The following is a 13505-nucleotide window of genomic DNA, read 5'->3' on the forward strand; positions in this document are numbered from 1 at the left end:
GCAGGAGGGTAAATAACTAACAGGAGGAGAAGCTTCATCAACAGCTACATCCTTTATTATGGAGGAGTCTAATATACCCATGCAAAAGACAATTTTGATGAGTTTGCAATCATCTCTGGTTAGGAGTCCTTCTGACATTTCCCACCATTATAGATGCCAGCTTTCAGCCAATTTATTTTACTCCAAGTGCTGTCATGAAATCCCTGGGTACATTGGAGACAACAAGGGTTACTCTCCCTGACAACATCCTGGCTGTACTCCTTTAAGACTGGGGCCTGGGACTTGGCCATACCCCTTTTCCAGATGTTCCGGTCCAACCAGCAATTTAGTATCAACCCAACAATATGGAAAATTACTTAGTGATCTGTTCATTAAAAAAAAGCAGCAACCTTGTCAAATCCCACTCATCTATGTACTGGTATTTTTAATGTAATAGAATACTTACATTATACTGTGCCTGTTAAAAATCTATCTGGCTGAAGCCTGTTCCTTCTCTCTGGTAAAGCATATAAACATTTCTTAGGCATCAGGGACTGTATTGAAATAAATTTTACAGCCAAGAATCAGTTGGTTCAGTTGGCTGGATGGCTGATTTATAGTATAGAGTAATGCCAATAGCTTCGGTTACATCCCTGCACTAGCTGAGGTTCTCATGAAGGATTCTCTTTCCCAACCTCTCCCTTCACCCTCAGGTTAAACCATCACATGAGAGAGCTGTGCTTTGGAACTATGGAGACTACCTTTTTGGCAAAGGGGAATGGTGTCTCACATTGAGGTTTTCTGGAAGAGGTTTCTCAGTTGATATTCCTGAGCCAATAGGATAGTATCTTGTACCCTGTTAACTCCTGTAAGATATTTGTCTCGATTACAAAATGTACCCTGAATGGGATAAGATAAAAGATAACCTGGAGCTAAAGTGATAGAGGGAGGTGATACGTTGGCTATCTGGGTTCTAGGCCATTAATCAGAAGGAATCAAACAGGTGATTGATATAGGATTTAAAAAGAAATGGAAGACTAGAGGCCAATGAAGAAGATCAGAGTTAGAGACTCATAACAGTTTATCTAGAAAGTAAATGAGATACATGATTAAATAATCTTTTTCATGGTTGTCTTAGAGAATGAAAGCTATTGTTTTAGGTAATGGTTCTTAAAGTGGATTGTATTGAACTCCACACAATCTAGTGATGTTATGTGAGCTTGGATGAAATTTGGAGGATAATTCTGGATCTCAAAGATGATCAAATATTGAATAGTCTTACAAAATATTGAAGAATCATTGATACTAAGTAAATACATTTTAAAACAAGTGCCTCTTCCTGTTCCTCTGCCATTGACTCTGGACCTCATGAATTCAAAAGGCATCAGCTTGAAATGGACAGGGGGATGTCCCACTGATTACCACCTATCTCCCCACCCCTGGCTCATGAATCAGTACTCCTCCCTGATTCCAGTGGTTCGGATTATGTGACAAGGAACACCAGTCATTGATTTGCAAACTCCACTGCCTGCAGCTTCTGGTGTTGCTCCTGCCTGTCCAACCACCATTGCACATCACCCTGTGTTGCCTGCCACCATTCGCCCTCAAACCTTTCCTTGCTTCTAAAGACCTGACAAGAAATGGGGAGGAGCATTGAGGAGACTGGGAATGTGTGATCAGGTGAAAATCCATTGACAGTTCTCATCCCTCAGAAGACCTAGGCTATGGTCTACATAGTTGTAACTGAAAATGTGTTGCTGGAAAAGCGCAGCAGGTCAGGCAGCATCCAAGGAACAGGAGATTCAACGTTTCGGGTATAAGCCTTAAGAAGGGCTTATGCCCAAAACGTTGAATCTCCTGTTCCTTAGATGCTACCTGACCTGCTGTGCTTTTCCAGCAACACATTTTCAGCTCTGATCTCCAGCATCTGCAGACCTCACTTTCTTCTCTACATAGTTCTGGTAAAGACCTACTTTGAAGTGTTTTCCTTATCAAGGACATGGCTCTCATGGATATGAACGTGTACTGCTAAAAACGCCTTACCTACAGTTTCCTGATTACCATTGTAATCTGCATTGTTAAAGTCTAAAACTTCAAAATGTGTACATTAAAGTTCTGGTACTTTCTTATTCCAGAAAATAACATTTTACTGTTTCCTGAAATAAATGTTTAAAGGTGAATATCTGGCAAAATATTTGCTTTTCAAAGACTAAACTGGATCTGTTTTTAGAGTCAGAGATGTCAGAGCACGGAAACTGACCTTTTGGTCCAACTTGTCCATACCGACCAGATATCTTAAATTAATCTAGTCCTATTTGCCAGCATTTGGCCCTTACTGAAAAACACATTGTTGTGACAGAAAAGTTATGAAATTTCTGGCAAGAGTTAATGTACAGTGAAATCCTTGTTGGTGTAATTAAACAGAATGGACAGGCCCCAAATTGCATAAATCTAGGCTTGAATATGCTGTAATAAGATCCTGTATACAAATAGTGCCGCTTGTTAATGAGATTTATTTGAAGAAGAAAATGGAAAAATAGCTCTCTTATTCAAATAGTTGTGGTTGCTTTGGAGATACTTTTCATACTTGGATTAAATTCTTGATTAATAAATATGGGAGCTTTGAACAACAGTGTGTAATTTATCTTTTAAATTGTCAGTCAATTCCTGTGATCTTATAAGTTATGTCAAATGTGATTTCCCTTTACACATGACAATGTTGTTTCTGCCTAATTACATTGAACTTATCCAAATGCCCTGCTATGACTTCTTTACTAAAACCGTCACACATTTTCTCCATGAACTGACTTGTCTACAGTTTCCTGCTTTCTGTCTCTTTCTCTCCCTAAATGAATAAAGGAATCAAATTTGCGATCTTCCATACTAATGGGATCATCCACATTGAAGTAGTTTTAGAAAATTAAAACCAATACTCTATAGAATTTAGCTGCATAGTATCAGGAATGAAAGTGCCATCCATTGTCATATATCACTCATGTAGACATTGCTGGTAACTTTTCTCAAGCTTATTTAATTCTGAAAATATGGTGTGATTATGAGAAATTAGTCAATGTGGGAAGCAATAGCCTGGTGGCATTGTTGCTAGACTTTGTTGGTCGGCATAGGCATGGTGAGCTGAAGGGCCTGTTTCTGTTCTTTATGACTATTAATCCAGAGTTTCGGTATCCGGGTTCAAATCCCACCATGGCAGCTGGTGGAATTTGAATTCAATACAAAATCTGAAATTAAGATTATGATGATGATCACATCTGGCTCATTAATGTCCTTTAGGGAAGGCCACTGCTGTTATAGAGTCATAGAGATGTACAGCATGGAAACAGACCCTTTGGTCCAACCCATCCATGCCGACCAGATATCCCAACCCAATCTAGTCCCACCTGCCAGCACCCGGCCCATATCCTTCCAAGCCCTTCCTATTCATGTACCCATCCAAATGCCTCTTAAATGTTGCAATTGTACCGGCCTCCACCACATCCTCTGGCAGCTGATTCCATACACATACCACCCTCTGTGTGAAAAAGTTGCCCCTTAGGTCTCTTTTATATCTTTCCCCTCTCACCCTAAACCTATGCCCTCTTGTTCTGGACTCCCCGACCCCAGGGAAAAGACTTTGTCTATTTATCCTATCCATGCCCCATATAATTTTGTTAACCTCTATAAGGTCACCTCTCAGCCTCCGACGCTGCAGGGAAAACAGCCCCAACCTGTTCAGCCTCTCCCTGTAGCTCAAATCCTCCAACCCTGGCAACATCTTTGTAAATCTTTTCTGAACCCTTTCAGGTTTCATAACATCTTTCCAATAGGAAGGAGACCAGAATTGCATGCAATATTCCAACAGTGGCCTAACCAATGTTCTGTAGAGCAGCAACAGGACTTCCCAACTCTTGTACTCAATACTCTGACCAATAAAGGAAAGGATATCAAACGCCTTCTTCACTATCCTATCTACCTGTGACTCCATTTTCAAGGAGGTATGAACCTGCACTCCAAGGTCTCTTTGTTCAGCAACACTCCCTAGGACCTTACCATTAAGTGTATAAGTCCTGCTAAGATTGGCCTAGATGTGACTTCAGACCAATAGGAATTTGGTTGACTTTTAACTTCCCTTGAGCAATTTTGGATGGGCGATAAATGCTGGTCTAGCCAGTAATGCTCACATCCCATGAACAAAGGAGACAAAATTGAATCATTGAATGATTCCTTGACTCTAGAGGCAGCAAAGTGTTATTCTGTATGAAGGAGCAGGCCAGGTAGTGGGTGCTTGAGGGGAGGCATAGAATATGGAGGGACAGAGGTTCCATTGCCTTCCTGATTCTTGTGATTCAGTCGGGGTGGAGATGGTCGGATGTTCACCTGGCAGCCAAAAAAGGAGCTTTCAAGTCTTCCTCCTTTTTACGTAGTCCCTCAGGATTTCAGCTGTGGATTCACTCGTGTCTTGTACAGATCCATCCTGACCATCCTGCTCTTTTTTTGATGCCTCAATTAATAATGACAAGTAGCCCATTGCATTCTTAACCAACATACCAAGTGACCTTCTCTCATCATGGAGCTACAGTCCTGCTCATCAAGGTCCTTATGATCCTCCATATTTCCTCAGGTCCTGCCATTTGACATGTATTCCTTTGCCTTATTAATCCTCCTTCATGCTTTTCATGATTAAATTTCATTTGCGATTTGTCAGATGGACTGAACAGACAAGTCATAGAGTCATAGAGATGTACAGCATGGAAACAGACCCGTTGGTCCAACCTATCCATGCCGACCAGATATCCCAACCCAATCTAGTCCCACCTGCCAGCATCCTCCAGTTCTCTACCACCTCTCCTGTATCCAGACAAGAATTGAACGTTAATGTCAGGACCCCGCACAGTGATCTGGGATACAAGGAATACAAGCAGACAGAGAATGCTGGAGAAACTCAGTAGGTCTGGCAGCATCTGCAAAGAGAGAAAAACAGGGTTAATATTTTGAGCCTGATATATTCAGTTCTGAACTGAAAAGTCATACCAGTCTTAAAATGCTAACTCTTCTGAAGAAACCAGAAACATTCTCAGTGTTTCCAATTTCTACCTCTTGATCTGGCATGCATGTTATCTTGGGCGAGGATACTTATCCAATTTTAATTCTGTTAAAACCACTAATTCCTCCTCCTCCTCTTCAGCTGTGATTTGTTCAAGCATATCAGAGTTCTCTTTGATTTCTATCAATACATCTTCCTTCTCTGCTGTGAATGCAAACTTATGATGTGGAGAGTCGAAGAATGTGGCGCTGGAAAAGTCAACTGGTCAGGCAGCATCTGAGGAGCAGGAGGATTGATGTTTCAAGCATAAGGTCTTCATCAGGGAATGTTAGACTGGGTGGACAAAGTCCGAAGTCATACAACACCACGTTATAATCCAGTGGGTTTATTTAAAATCACAAGCTTTCAATGCACTGTTCCTTCATCGAGTGAATGCAAATGGGAAGTACCCTCACCTGTATCTTCTGGCTGAACCCATAGTCTGCCAGTTAGGGGCCTAATGGGCTTCATTCTGTATCTAGTTATCCTCTTTTGCTTAATACTTATTTAATGTGTATTGAAATGCCTTTGGATTTTCTTAAGTTTTATCCACCTGATCATTGCTCACATTGTAGCCCTGATATCTATTTCTAATTCCCTCTCCATTTTAAATGGAGCGATTAAGATTTACAGGGGTCCACAATTTAATAAGAATGTTTTTGAAACCATCCCATCCTCCCCCCAATAAAAATGTAATCATATCAAAATCGGAAAAGTTCACCAGTGGCAAATGTTACGAAGAGCAAAAGTCCAAATACTCTAAATGCTGGAAACGTGAAATAGTAACAAAAAAGTACTGAAAACAATCAGGTGCAGCAGCATGCGATGAGAGATGTAGAGTTAGGGATCTGAAATATTAACTCTACATCTCTCGTCACATGCTTCTGCACCTGATCATTTTCAGTATTTTTTGTTATGATTTCACATTTCCGAATCAGAGTTAGGGATCTGAAATATTAACTCTGATTCTCTCTCCGCAGCTAGAGTTTGCACATTCTCCCTGTGTCTGCATGGGTTTCCTCTGGGTGCTCCAGTTTCCTCTGACCATCCAAAGGTGTGCAGGTCAGGTGAATTGGCCACGCTAAACTGCCCATAGTGTCAGGTGCATTAATCAGGGGGTTGGGTCAGGGTGGGTTACTCTTCGGAGGGTCGGTGTGGACTTGGTGGGCCTGTTTCCATTCTGTAGGGAATCTAAGCTGCTGATTGGACCTCTCTAACTTCAAATAATGTTGATCTTGCTTTGTCCAGCTATAACCTGTATGCTTCACTCTGTCTAAGCATCCTATGATCGGTATGTCCTTATTTGCTATGATCTGCCTGCACTGCTCACAAAACAAAACTTTTCACTGTACCTAGGTACATGTGACTACAATAAATCAGATGAAAAACAAATCAGATGATGATCAGTGTTTCCACAATTCTTTGGTTTGTTAAAAGCCTTTGTGAAGTGTTTCTGATATTCTTACTGCGTGCAGGTCAGGTCACCAGACTAGAAAGATGTGGAAGCTTTGGAGAGGTTTACTGGGAAGTTACCTGGTTTGAAGGGTATTAGCTCTGAGGACAGATTGCACAACCATGGTTTGCTTTCAATTGAATCTCGAAAGCTGAGGGGTGACCTGATAGAAGTTTACAACATTATGAGAGTGGTGGATGGCATGGATAGTCAAAGTCTTTTTTTCTCTCCAGAGTAGAATGGCAATTTCCAGGCAACATAGATTTATTATAAAAGGGCAGAAGTTTTAAGGAGATGTGACAAGCAAGTTTTTATTTAAGAGGCTGATAAGTGCCTGGTGTGTGCTGCTAGAGGAGGTGGTAAAAGCAGATACGATAGAAATGTGAAAGCGAAACATTGACAGATGTATGAATAGGGGGGATAGAGCATTATGAATAACGTAGAAGTAATAACTTTTAGTTTAGAAAGGCATCGTGTATTGCAATAGGCCTGGTGGGCCAAAGGCCCTGTTCCAGTGCTGTACTGTTCTTTACCGAAAGCAACAACTGCTGGAGATCACAGCATGTCAGACCGCATCCGTGGAGAGAGAGCAAGCTAAGCTGTGCTCTGATGAAGAGTCATCTAGACTGAAACATTAGCTTGTGCGCTCTCTCTCTCTCTCTCTCTCTGAATGCTGTTTGACATGCTGTGATCTCCAGCATATGCTGCATCCAGTACAGATTCTAGTGTCTGCCGTAATTTGCTCCCACGCTGGACTGTTTTTTGTTTTTTTATGTATAACTGAAAACCTTTTACTTTGAATCTTTTTTTCTGAGTAAAGTTGTCATCTGCCTCAAATGTTTTTAATTACAGTGCACTGTGTGGTTCGATTTCTTAAGCTTGAGACATAGCCTGAATTTGATTTTGTTTTTCACCTTCCAGCAGTACATTGAGTAGATATGGACAGCCTGTTAATACTCAGCAAGTGCCTGGAACATTACGTACTGTGAAACATCTATCGAATGGAAATGGACAGCTACTCACAAATGCGTTATTTAATGGCAATGGGCAGGCACGGGTCCAGAACCGTTTCACAACAAATGGGCAAACGTTAATTGAAAATGAGCATCCGTTGTTACGAGGTGAGTGATGAAAACATTTGTTTCAAATCTCAGAATCGTTTCCATTTTTTTTAAGGATGTAATTTAGTAAATGGGCCAAAGTTATTTCCTTCCAAGTCTTATCTCTGCTTCCTTCACAATTTTGATCAGTTGAAATGATGGACATGAGATGATGGGCATTCATCCTGATACTACTGATTCTGAAACTCCCCAGTTATTGGAGCAGGGAATACTAAAGCATGTATCCTGCTCTTTGAGTTTGTCATTTCTCCTTCTCAAGGTTCTACTCTCTAACTATCTAGTTACTTGGAGTAAATCAAAACATTGTGCAGAATTTAATGTCCTCTCCCAGGATGGGTTTGGGGACAAGGATTTTTAAAGGGTATGGCATGGGTACAATACTATCTTCCCTCATCAGCTTTGGTTCACTCTGAAGTGGAAGGATCAACAATGGCCTTGTTGCCCAATACTAAGTGAGACCTTTAAGCGAACTTCCTTGGCCCAACAGGAGAAGCAGAATTGAGCTGTCTTCTATGGCAGGGAGGGGACTGAGATCAGACATCCAGGTTCTGTGATGTTGCTGCAAAGTAGGGCTGCTACCCCTTTGGAGATGTCAGCCCCTGAATGCATCAAATCTCAGACATCCAGTGCCTTTACTCCATTGTTAGGCTCCCGATACAATGGTGGTCCTCTGCATTGTGAAGAAGAGAGCACCTCATTTTCTGGAGCGATGTCTTATTGCCATCATTAATTGTGATGCCAGTGATCAGGTTGCTGTTGAACTTGCTGGTCCACCTTTGGAGGAGAATGCTCATGGATGGAAATGCAACAAAGATTTTTTTCCAAGATGTATTCTTCCACATATACCTCACTCCCACTTGCAAAGCCCCTTCTTGGTTCTGGAACATTTCAGATCTACATATCTAAAACTTGGTCACATTAAGCATTCACCAGGTAAACATGGTGTCTACATGTCATGTCCCAGAAGCAAACATGTTATTCCTGAGTACGATACAAGCTTAAGTACCAGATGAATTTTATTATACAATGGAATATGAACTCTGTCTGACCTACTTCAGTCAGTGCAATGATATCAATAAAACAGGTGACTAAACTGACAATAAATTTGAATCCTGTGTATGACTCTTCAGTAGTTTCAAATGGTGGTGGAGTCATAGTCATACAGCACAGAAACAGACCCTTCAGTCCAACCAGTTCATGCCAACTGTAATCCCAAACTAGACTAGTCCCACCTGCCTGCTCCTGCCCCATATCCCTCAAAACCTTTCTCATTCATGAACTGAACAAAATGCCTTTTAAACATTGTAACTGCACCCATATCTGCTACCCCCTTTGGAAGTTCATTCCCCACATATACCACTCTCTATGTAAAACAAAATCACCCTTCAGGGTATTTTTAAAATTTTTCTCCTCTCACCTTAAAAATATGTTCCCACGTCTTGAAATCCCCCACACCAAAGAAAAGACACCTCCCATTCATCTTATCTATACCTCTCACGATTTAATAAACCTCAATCTCCAATGCTCCAGTGAAAGTCCTACCCTCTCCAGCCTCTCTTTGTATATCAAACCCTTCATTCCTGGCAACATCCTGATTAATTTCTTCTGAAGAAGAGTCATAGCGGACTTGACACATTAACTCTGTTTCTCTCTCCTTAGGTGATTCCAGACCTACTGAGTTTCTCTCACATTCTGCATTCATTTCAGATTTCTAGCATCCAAAGTATTTCACTGTTTTATTGACTAAGCAGCTTGCTTGATAGTTTCATGTGTGGAACTGTTCTCAACTCTTGGTAGTTTTTGTTCTTTATTTTATAGTCATACTGTCATAGAGATGTACAACACCCTTTGATCCAACTTGTCCATCCCAACCAGATATGCTAGATAAATTAATGCCCATTTGCAAGCATTTGGTTATTAATCCCCCAAACCATTCGTATTTATTTACCCATCCCGATGCCATTTAAATATAGTAATTGAACCACCTCCACCACCTGCTCCTATAGCTCATTCAATGCACACACCACCCTCTGTGTGAAAAAAGCGCGCCTTTGGTCCCTTTTAAATCTTTCTCCTCTCACCTTAAACCTATGCTGTCTAGTTTTGGACTCCCCATCTCCAGGGAAAAGATCTTGTCCATTCATCCTATCCATGCCCCTCATGATTTTGTAAACCTCTATGAGGTCACCCCTCAGCATTCAACGCTCCATGGAAAACAGCCCCAGCCTGTTCAGCCCCTCCCTATAGCTCAAACCCTCCAATCCTGACAACATCCTTGTAAATTTTTTCTGAACGCTTTCAAATTTCACAACATCCTTCCTATGGGAAGGAGATCAGAATTGCACACAACATTCCAAAAGTGGCCTAACCAATGTCCTGAACAGCCGCAATGTGACCTTAAAATATAGATGAAAAGTGTGGTGCTGGAATAGCAGATCCAGTCAGGCAGCATCCGTGGAGCGGGAGAGTTTGCTATAATGGTCTTGAGTGTTGAATATTTGTGTGGTTACATTGTGATTTGCTATGTGACATATTTTGATATCTGTTTCTTATAATATGATTTGAACCACCTAGCTATAATTGGGCTATAAACTAGGCATTATTTAAATGAATATTCATAAGACATCACAATGTGTTTTCATGTTGATTATGAATTTGTTATTCAGTATTGTGCTTTTTCAAATGAGCATTTCTGGGTTGCTGTGCTATTTGTGGCATGATACCTATTTTGAAAGTTGAAACTGACTTATTTTTGGGAAGCTTGAATTTGTATTTTTCACATTTAAACAGATGTTTCTTTTGACATTTGTATGTTCTTATAACTGACAGTGGAGGAATGTACTGGTTATGTCCTGTTCCTGTGTCTCTGAAAATAGTTTATAAAATATCATGGCTCCAGAAATAGTGACAATTCAATCGTTAAACCTCCTCAAAAAGACACACACACAGAGACACACAGACACACACACACATTCTAAAATAAATCAGATGAGATTGGCGGCATGGTGGCTTAGTGGCTAGCACTGCTGCCTCTCAGCACCAGGGTTCCAGGTTTGATTCCAGCTTTGGGTGACTGTCTGTGTGGAGTTTGCACATTCTCCCCGTGTCTGTGTGGGTTTGCTCCGGTTTCCTCCCACAATCCAAAAAATGTGTCGGTTAGGCGAATTGGCCGTGCTAAATTGCCCGTAGTGTTAGGTGTAGGGGAATGGGTCTGGGTAGATTGCGGGTCGGTGGGGACTTGTTGGGCCGAAGGGCCTGTTTCCATGCTGTAAGTTATCTAAAAATAAGAACATCTACATCACAGACCTTGCCCCACATTATTGTAAATAGGGGTGACAACAAGAAACCCATTGAGGTGAAGAATGTTTGCATTTTTAAAAATTAAAATAGCTGTGGCAAAGAAATAAAAAGAATTTTGCAATAATACATTCTTTGAATACATAGGCCACTCCTAACCTGATGTAGACCTCATGTACTCCATCCAGTCTTTGGTGCCAGCAGCCATTTTATACATAACATCTAAATTGCACAAAATCTAATTTTCTCAATTAAGTTACAACATCTCCAGCGTTCTGGAGCAATGATGATTTTTGAGTTTTTTTTTAGTTATTTTTCTGGATTGTTTATTTCTTGGAGGAAGAAATCTGCCCACCAGCAAAGGAACAATAAATATTTTGTTCACGCAAATTAGTTGCCAAATACAGAAATTTTGCTTCAGTTGTCCAGAAACAGTAAGTTTGACTTTTTTTTTCTTTTTATCTCTTCTTTTTTTAGGAGTTGAATTAAATCAAGTGTCATTGCTAGCAGTTGATCAGAAATCACAGAATCCCCCCAGTGTGGAAGCAGGCTATTCAGCCCATGGAGTGCACATTGACTGTCTAAAGAGATCCCATCCAGACCCACCCTGTCCCTATAACCCTGCATTTCCCATGGCTGATCCACCTAGCCTGCACATTCCTGGACCCTATGGGTAATTTAGTATGACCAATCCACCTAACCTGTACATTCTTCACCTCAATGGGTTTCTTGTTGTCACCCCTATTTACAATAATGTGGGGCAAGGTCTGTGATGTATATGTTCTTTTTTTAGATTACTTAGTGTGGAAACAGGCCCTTCGGCCCAACAAGTCCACACCGACCTGCCGAAGCGTAACCCACCCAGACCCATTCCCTTACATTTACCCCTTCACCTAACACTATGGGCAATTTAGCATAGCATTTCCTCCTTCCTATGGGAGGAAACTGGAGCACCCAGAGGACATCAATGCAGACAAAGGGGAGAATGTGGAAATTCCACACAGATGGTCACTCGAGGCTGGAATTGAAACCAGATTCCTGGTGCTGTGAGACAGTAGTGCTAACCATTGAACTGCCATGCAGTGGCATAAAACATACCATTTCTGAGGACTTAACTATGGTAGGGTCAGTTTAAAAGCCCACATTGTGCTGAACTCAAATCTAATTCCTGAGGAACTGAAATATTCTGGGGGAACCTTTTTTTTTACAATTTGCATTATACAAGCCATGTTGAACTTGGAATCTCTGCTGAGGTCTTTAATTAATCCACTGACAGCCATTGATCTGGCACGGTTTGCCATTGTGTTCCTCTTACTCACCATTCCACATGCCCTTTATTTCAATCCTCGCTCACACTTTGGAGCATAATCCAACATAAACCCAATGTACTCTGTCCACTTCCTGGTTCGGAGAATTGTAGGTCAGCTGCATGGTTGCTTAACTGTTCCTTCACAAAATCCGATTCTCTCCACTTGGCTCCGACAACTCCAGAGCTCTTCAGCAACAATGATTTTCAACTGTGTACTTATTTGCTTACTTGCTAAATTGTTATTTCTTACAGGGGCAAACCTGACCACCAATATAGGAACAATAAAAATAGTCTTCACGCCAACTATTTGCAAACGTCAGTGTGTAAATGGAAAGTGTTACAACAATTGCAAAAAAGGTGACCCAACCACCCTTTACAGCGAAAATGGTTACGGCCCTGTTTCCAAATCAGGTTTTCGAATCTGTAAGTAAATGTATCTACTTCTGATTACTTTTCTGCACAAGAATAGCCATTTTAAATCACTCTGTTGCTTTATTTTGTAAACATTTATAGTTTCAAAATGTTAAATAGTTGGGAAGTTACAAGGTGTAATATGTGGAAATGGATCAATTGGCTAATTAATGTAAAGCTCAGTAAAATAATGGAATCATAGAGGTTTGCTTACTGGGCTGGAGGGTTCAGTTTTATGGAATCACTTTGAACTGTTTTGTTAGACTTTTGTATGGGCAATTAAAGGAATATTTTAAGTTTGGGCAGACTTCAAGCTGGTGACAAAAGTCAAAGATATCCTTGAGCTCTATATACTTTGAAAACCAGCCCCACTTGCCTGTCCCTTGTAAGTTATGAGCTCAGATGCAATATTAAAGGCAGTTCTCCAATCAGGTCTCTGGCTGGGGATTTCACCAGTTCCATTATGGAGCTGAATCTCAATCGTTTCCTGCACGGTGGGAATGTAGGCCACATGTGGTTTTTCATGTGCTAGGGGTGTTCGAATCTTCCTTGATTCCATTGATGTGGTGAAAACCTCATCAGTAACTCCATTATCTATAGACTGGGCTGATCAAACACACTTTCCTAGTCCATCTTCCATATGTTAGAAGGTTCTGTGTTGTCACTCACAATCCGATTCACACATCACTCCTGGACTATGCTGCCTCCTAGTTAAGTAATGCCGTGCACATTTTCAGATCCTCATGGCTGTTTCCATTCCTTCCTTATCTCAGTGGAACCACCTTCCACCTCCATAAAGCTACCAAGAGAGATTTGCTTATTAATATGCAGCTGCATATGATACTAAACTTGCTA

At 41.0% G+C, this 13505-nt stretch overlaps 1 protein-coding gene across 1 annotated transcript in view; it reads left to right on the plus strand.

The window, feature by feature from the left end:
- The window catches only part of LOC132818217 (latent-transforming growth factor beta-binding protein 2-like), a 437178-nt gene that overhangs the window by 102373 nt on the left and 321300 nt on the right, over positions 1 to 13505 (plus strand). The window contains exons 4-5 of the mRNA XM_060828998.1: positions 7434 to 7633; positions 12492 to 12662. Coding sequence (XP_060684981.1) covers positions 7434 to 7633; positions 12492 to 12662 — 371 coding nt within the window. The remainder of the gene's footprint in view (positions 1 to 7433; positions 7634 to 12491; positions 12663 to 13505) is intronic.

This window comes from Hemiscyllium ocellatum, chromosome 8 (genome assembly GCF_020745735.1).
Source record: "Hemiscyllium ocellatum isolate sHemOce1 chromosome 8, sHemOce1.pat.X.cur, whole genome shotgun sequence".
NCBI classification, from domain to species: domain Eukaryota; kingdom Metazoa; phylum Chordata; class Chondrichthyes; order Orectolobiformes; family Hemiscylliidae; genus Hemiscyllium; species Hemiscyllium ocellatum.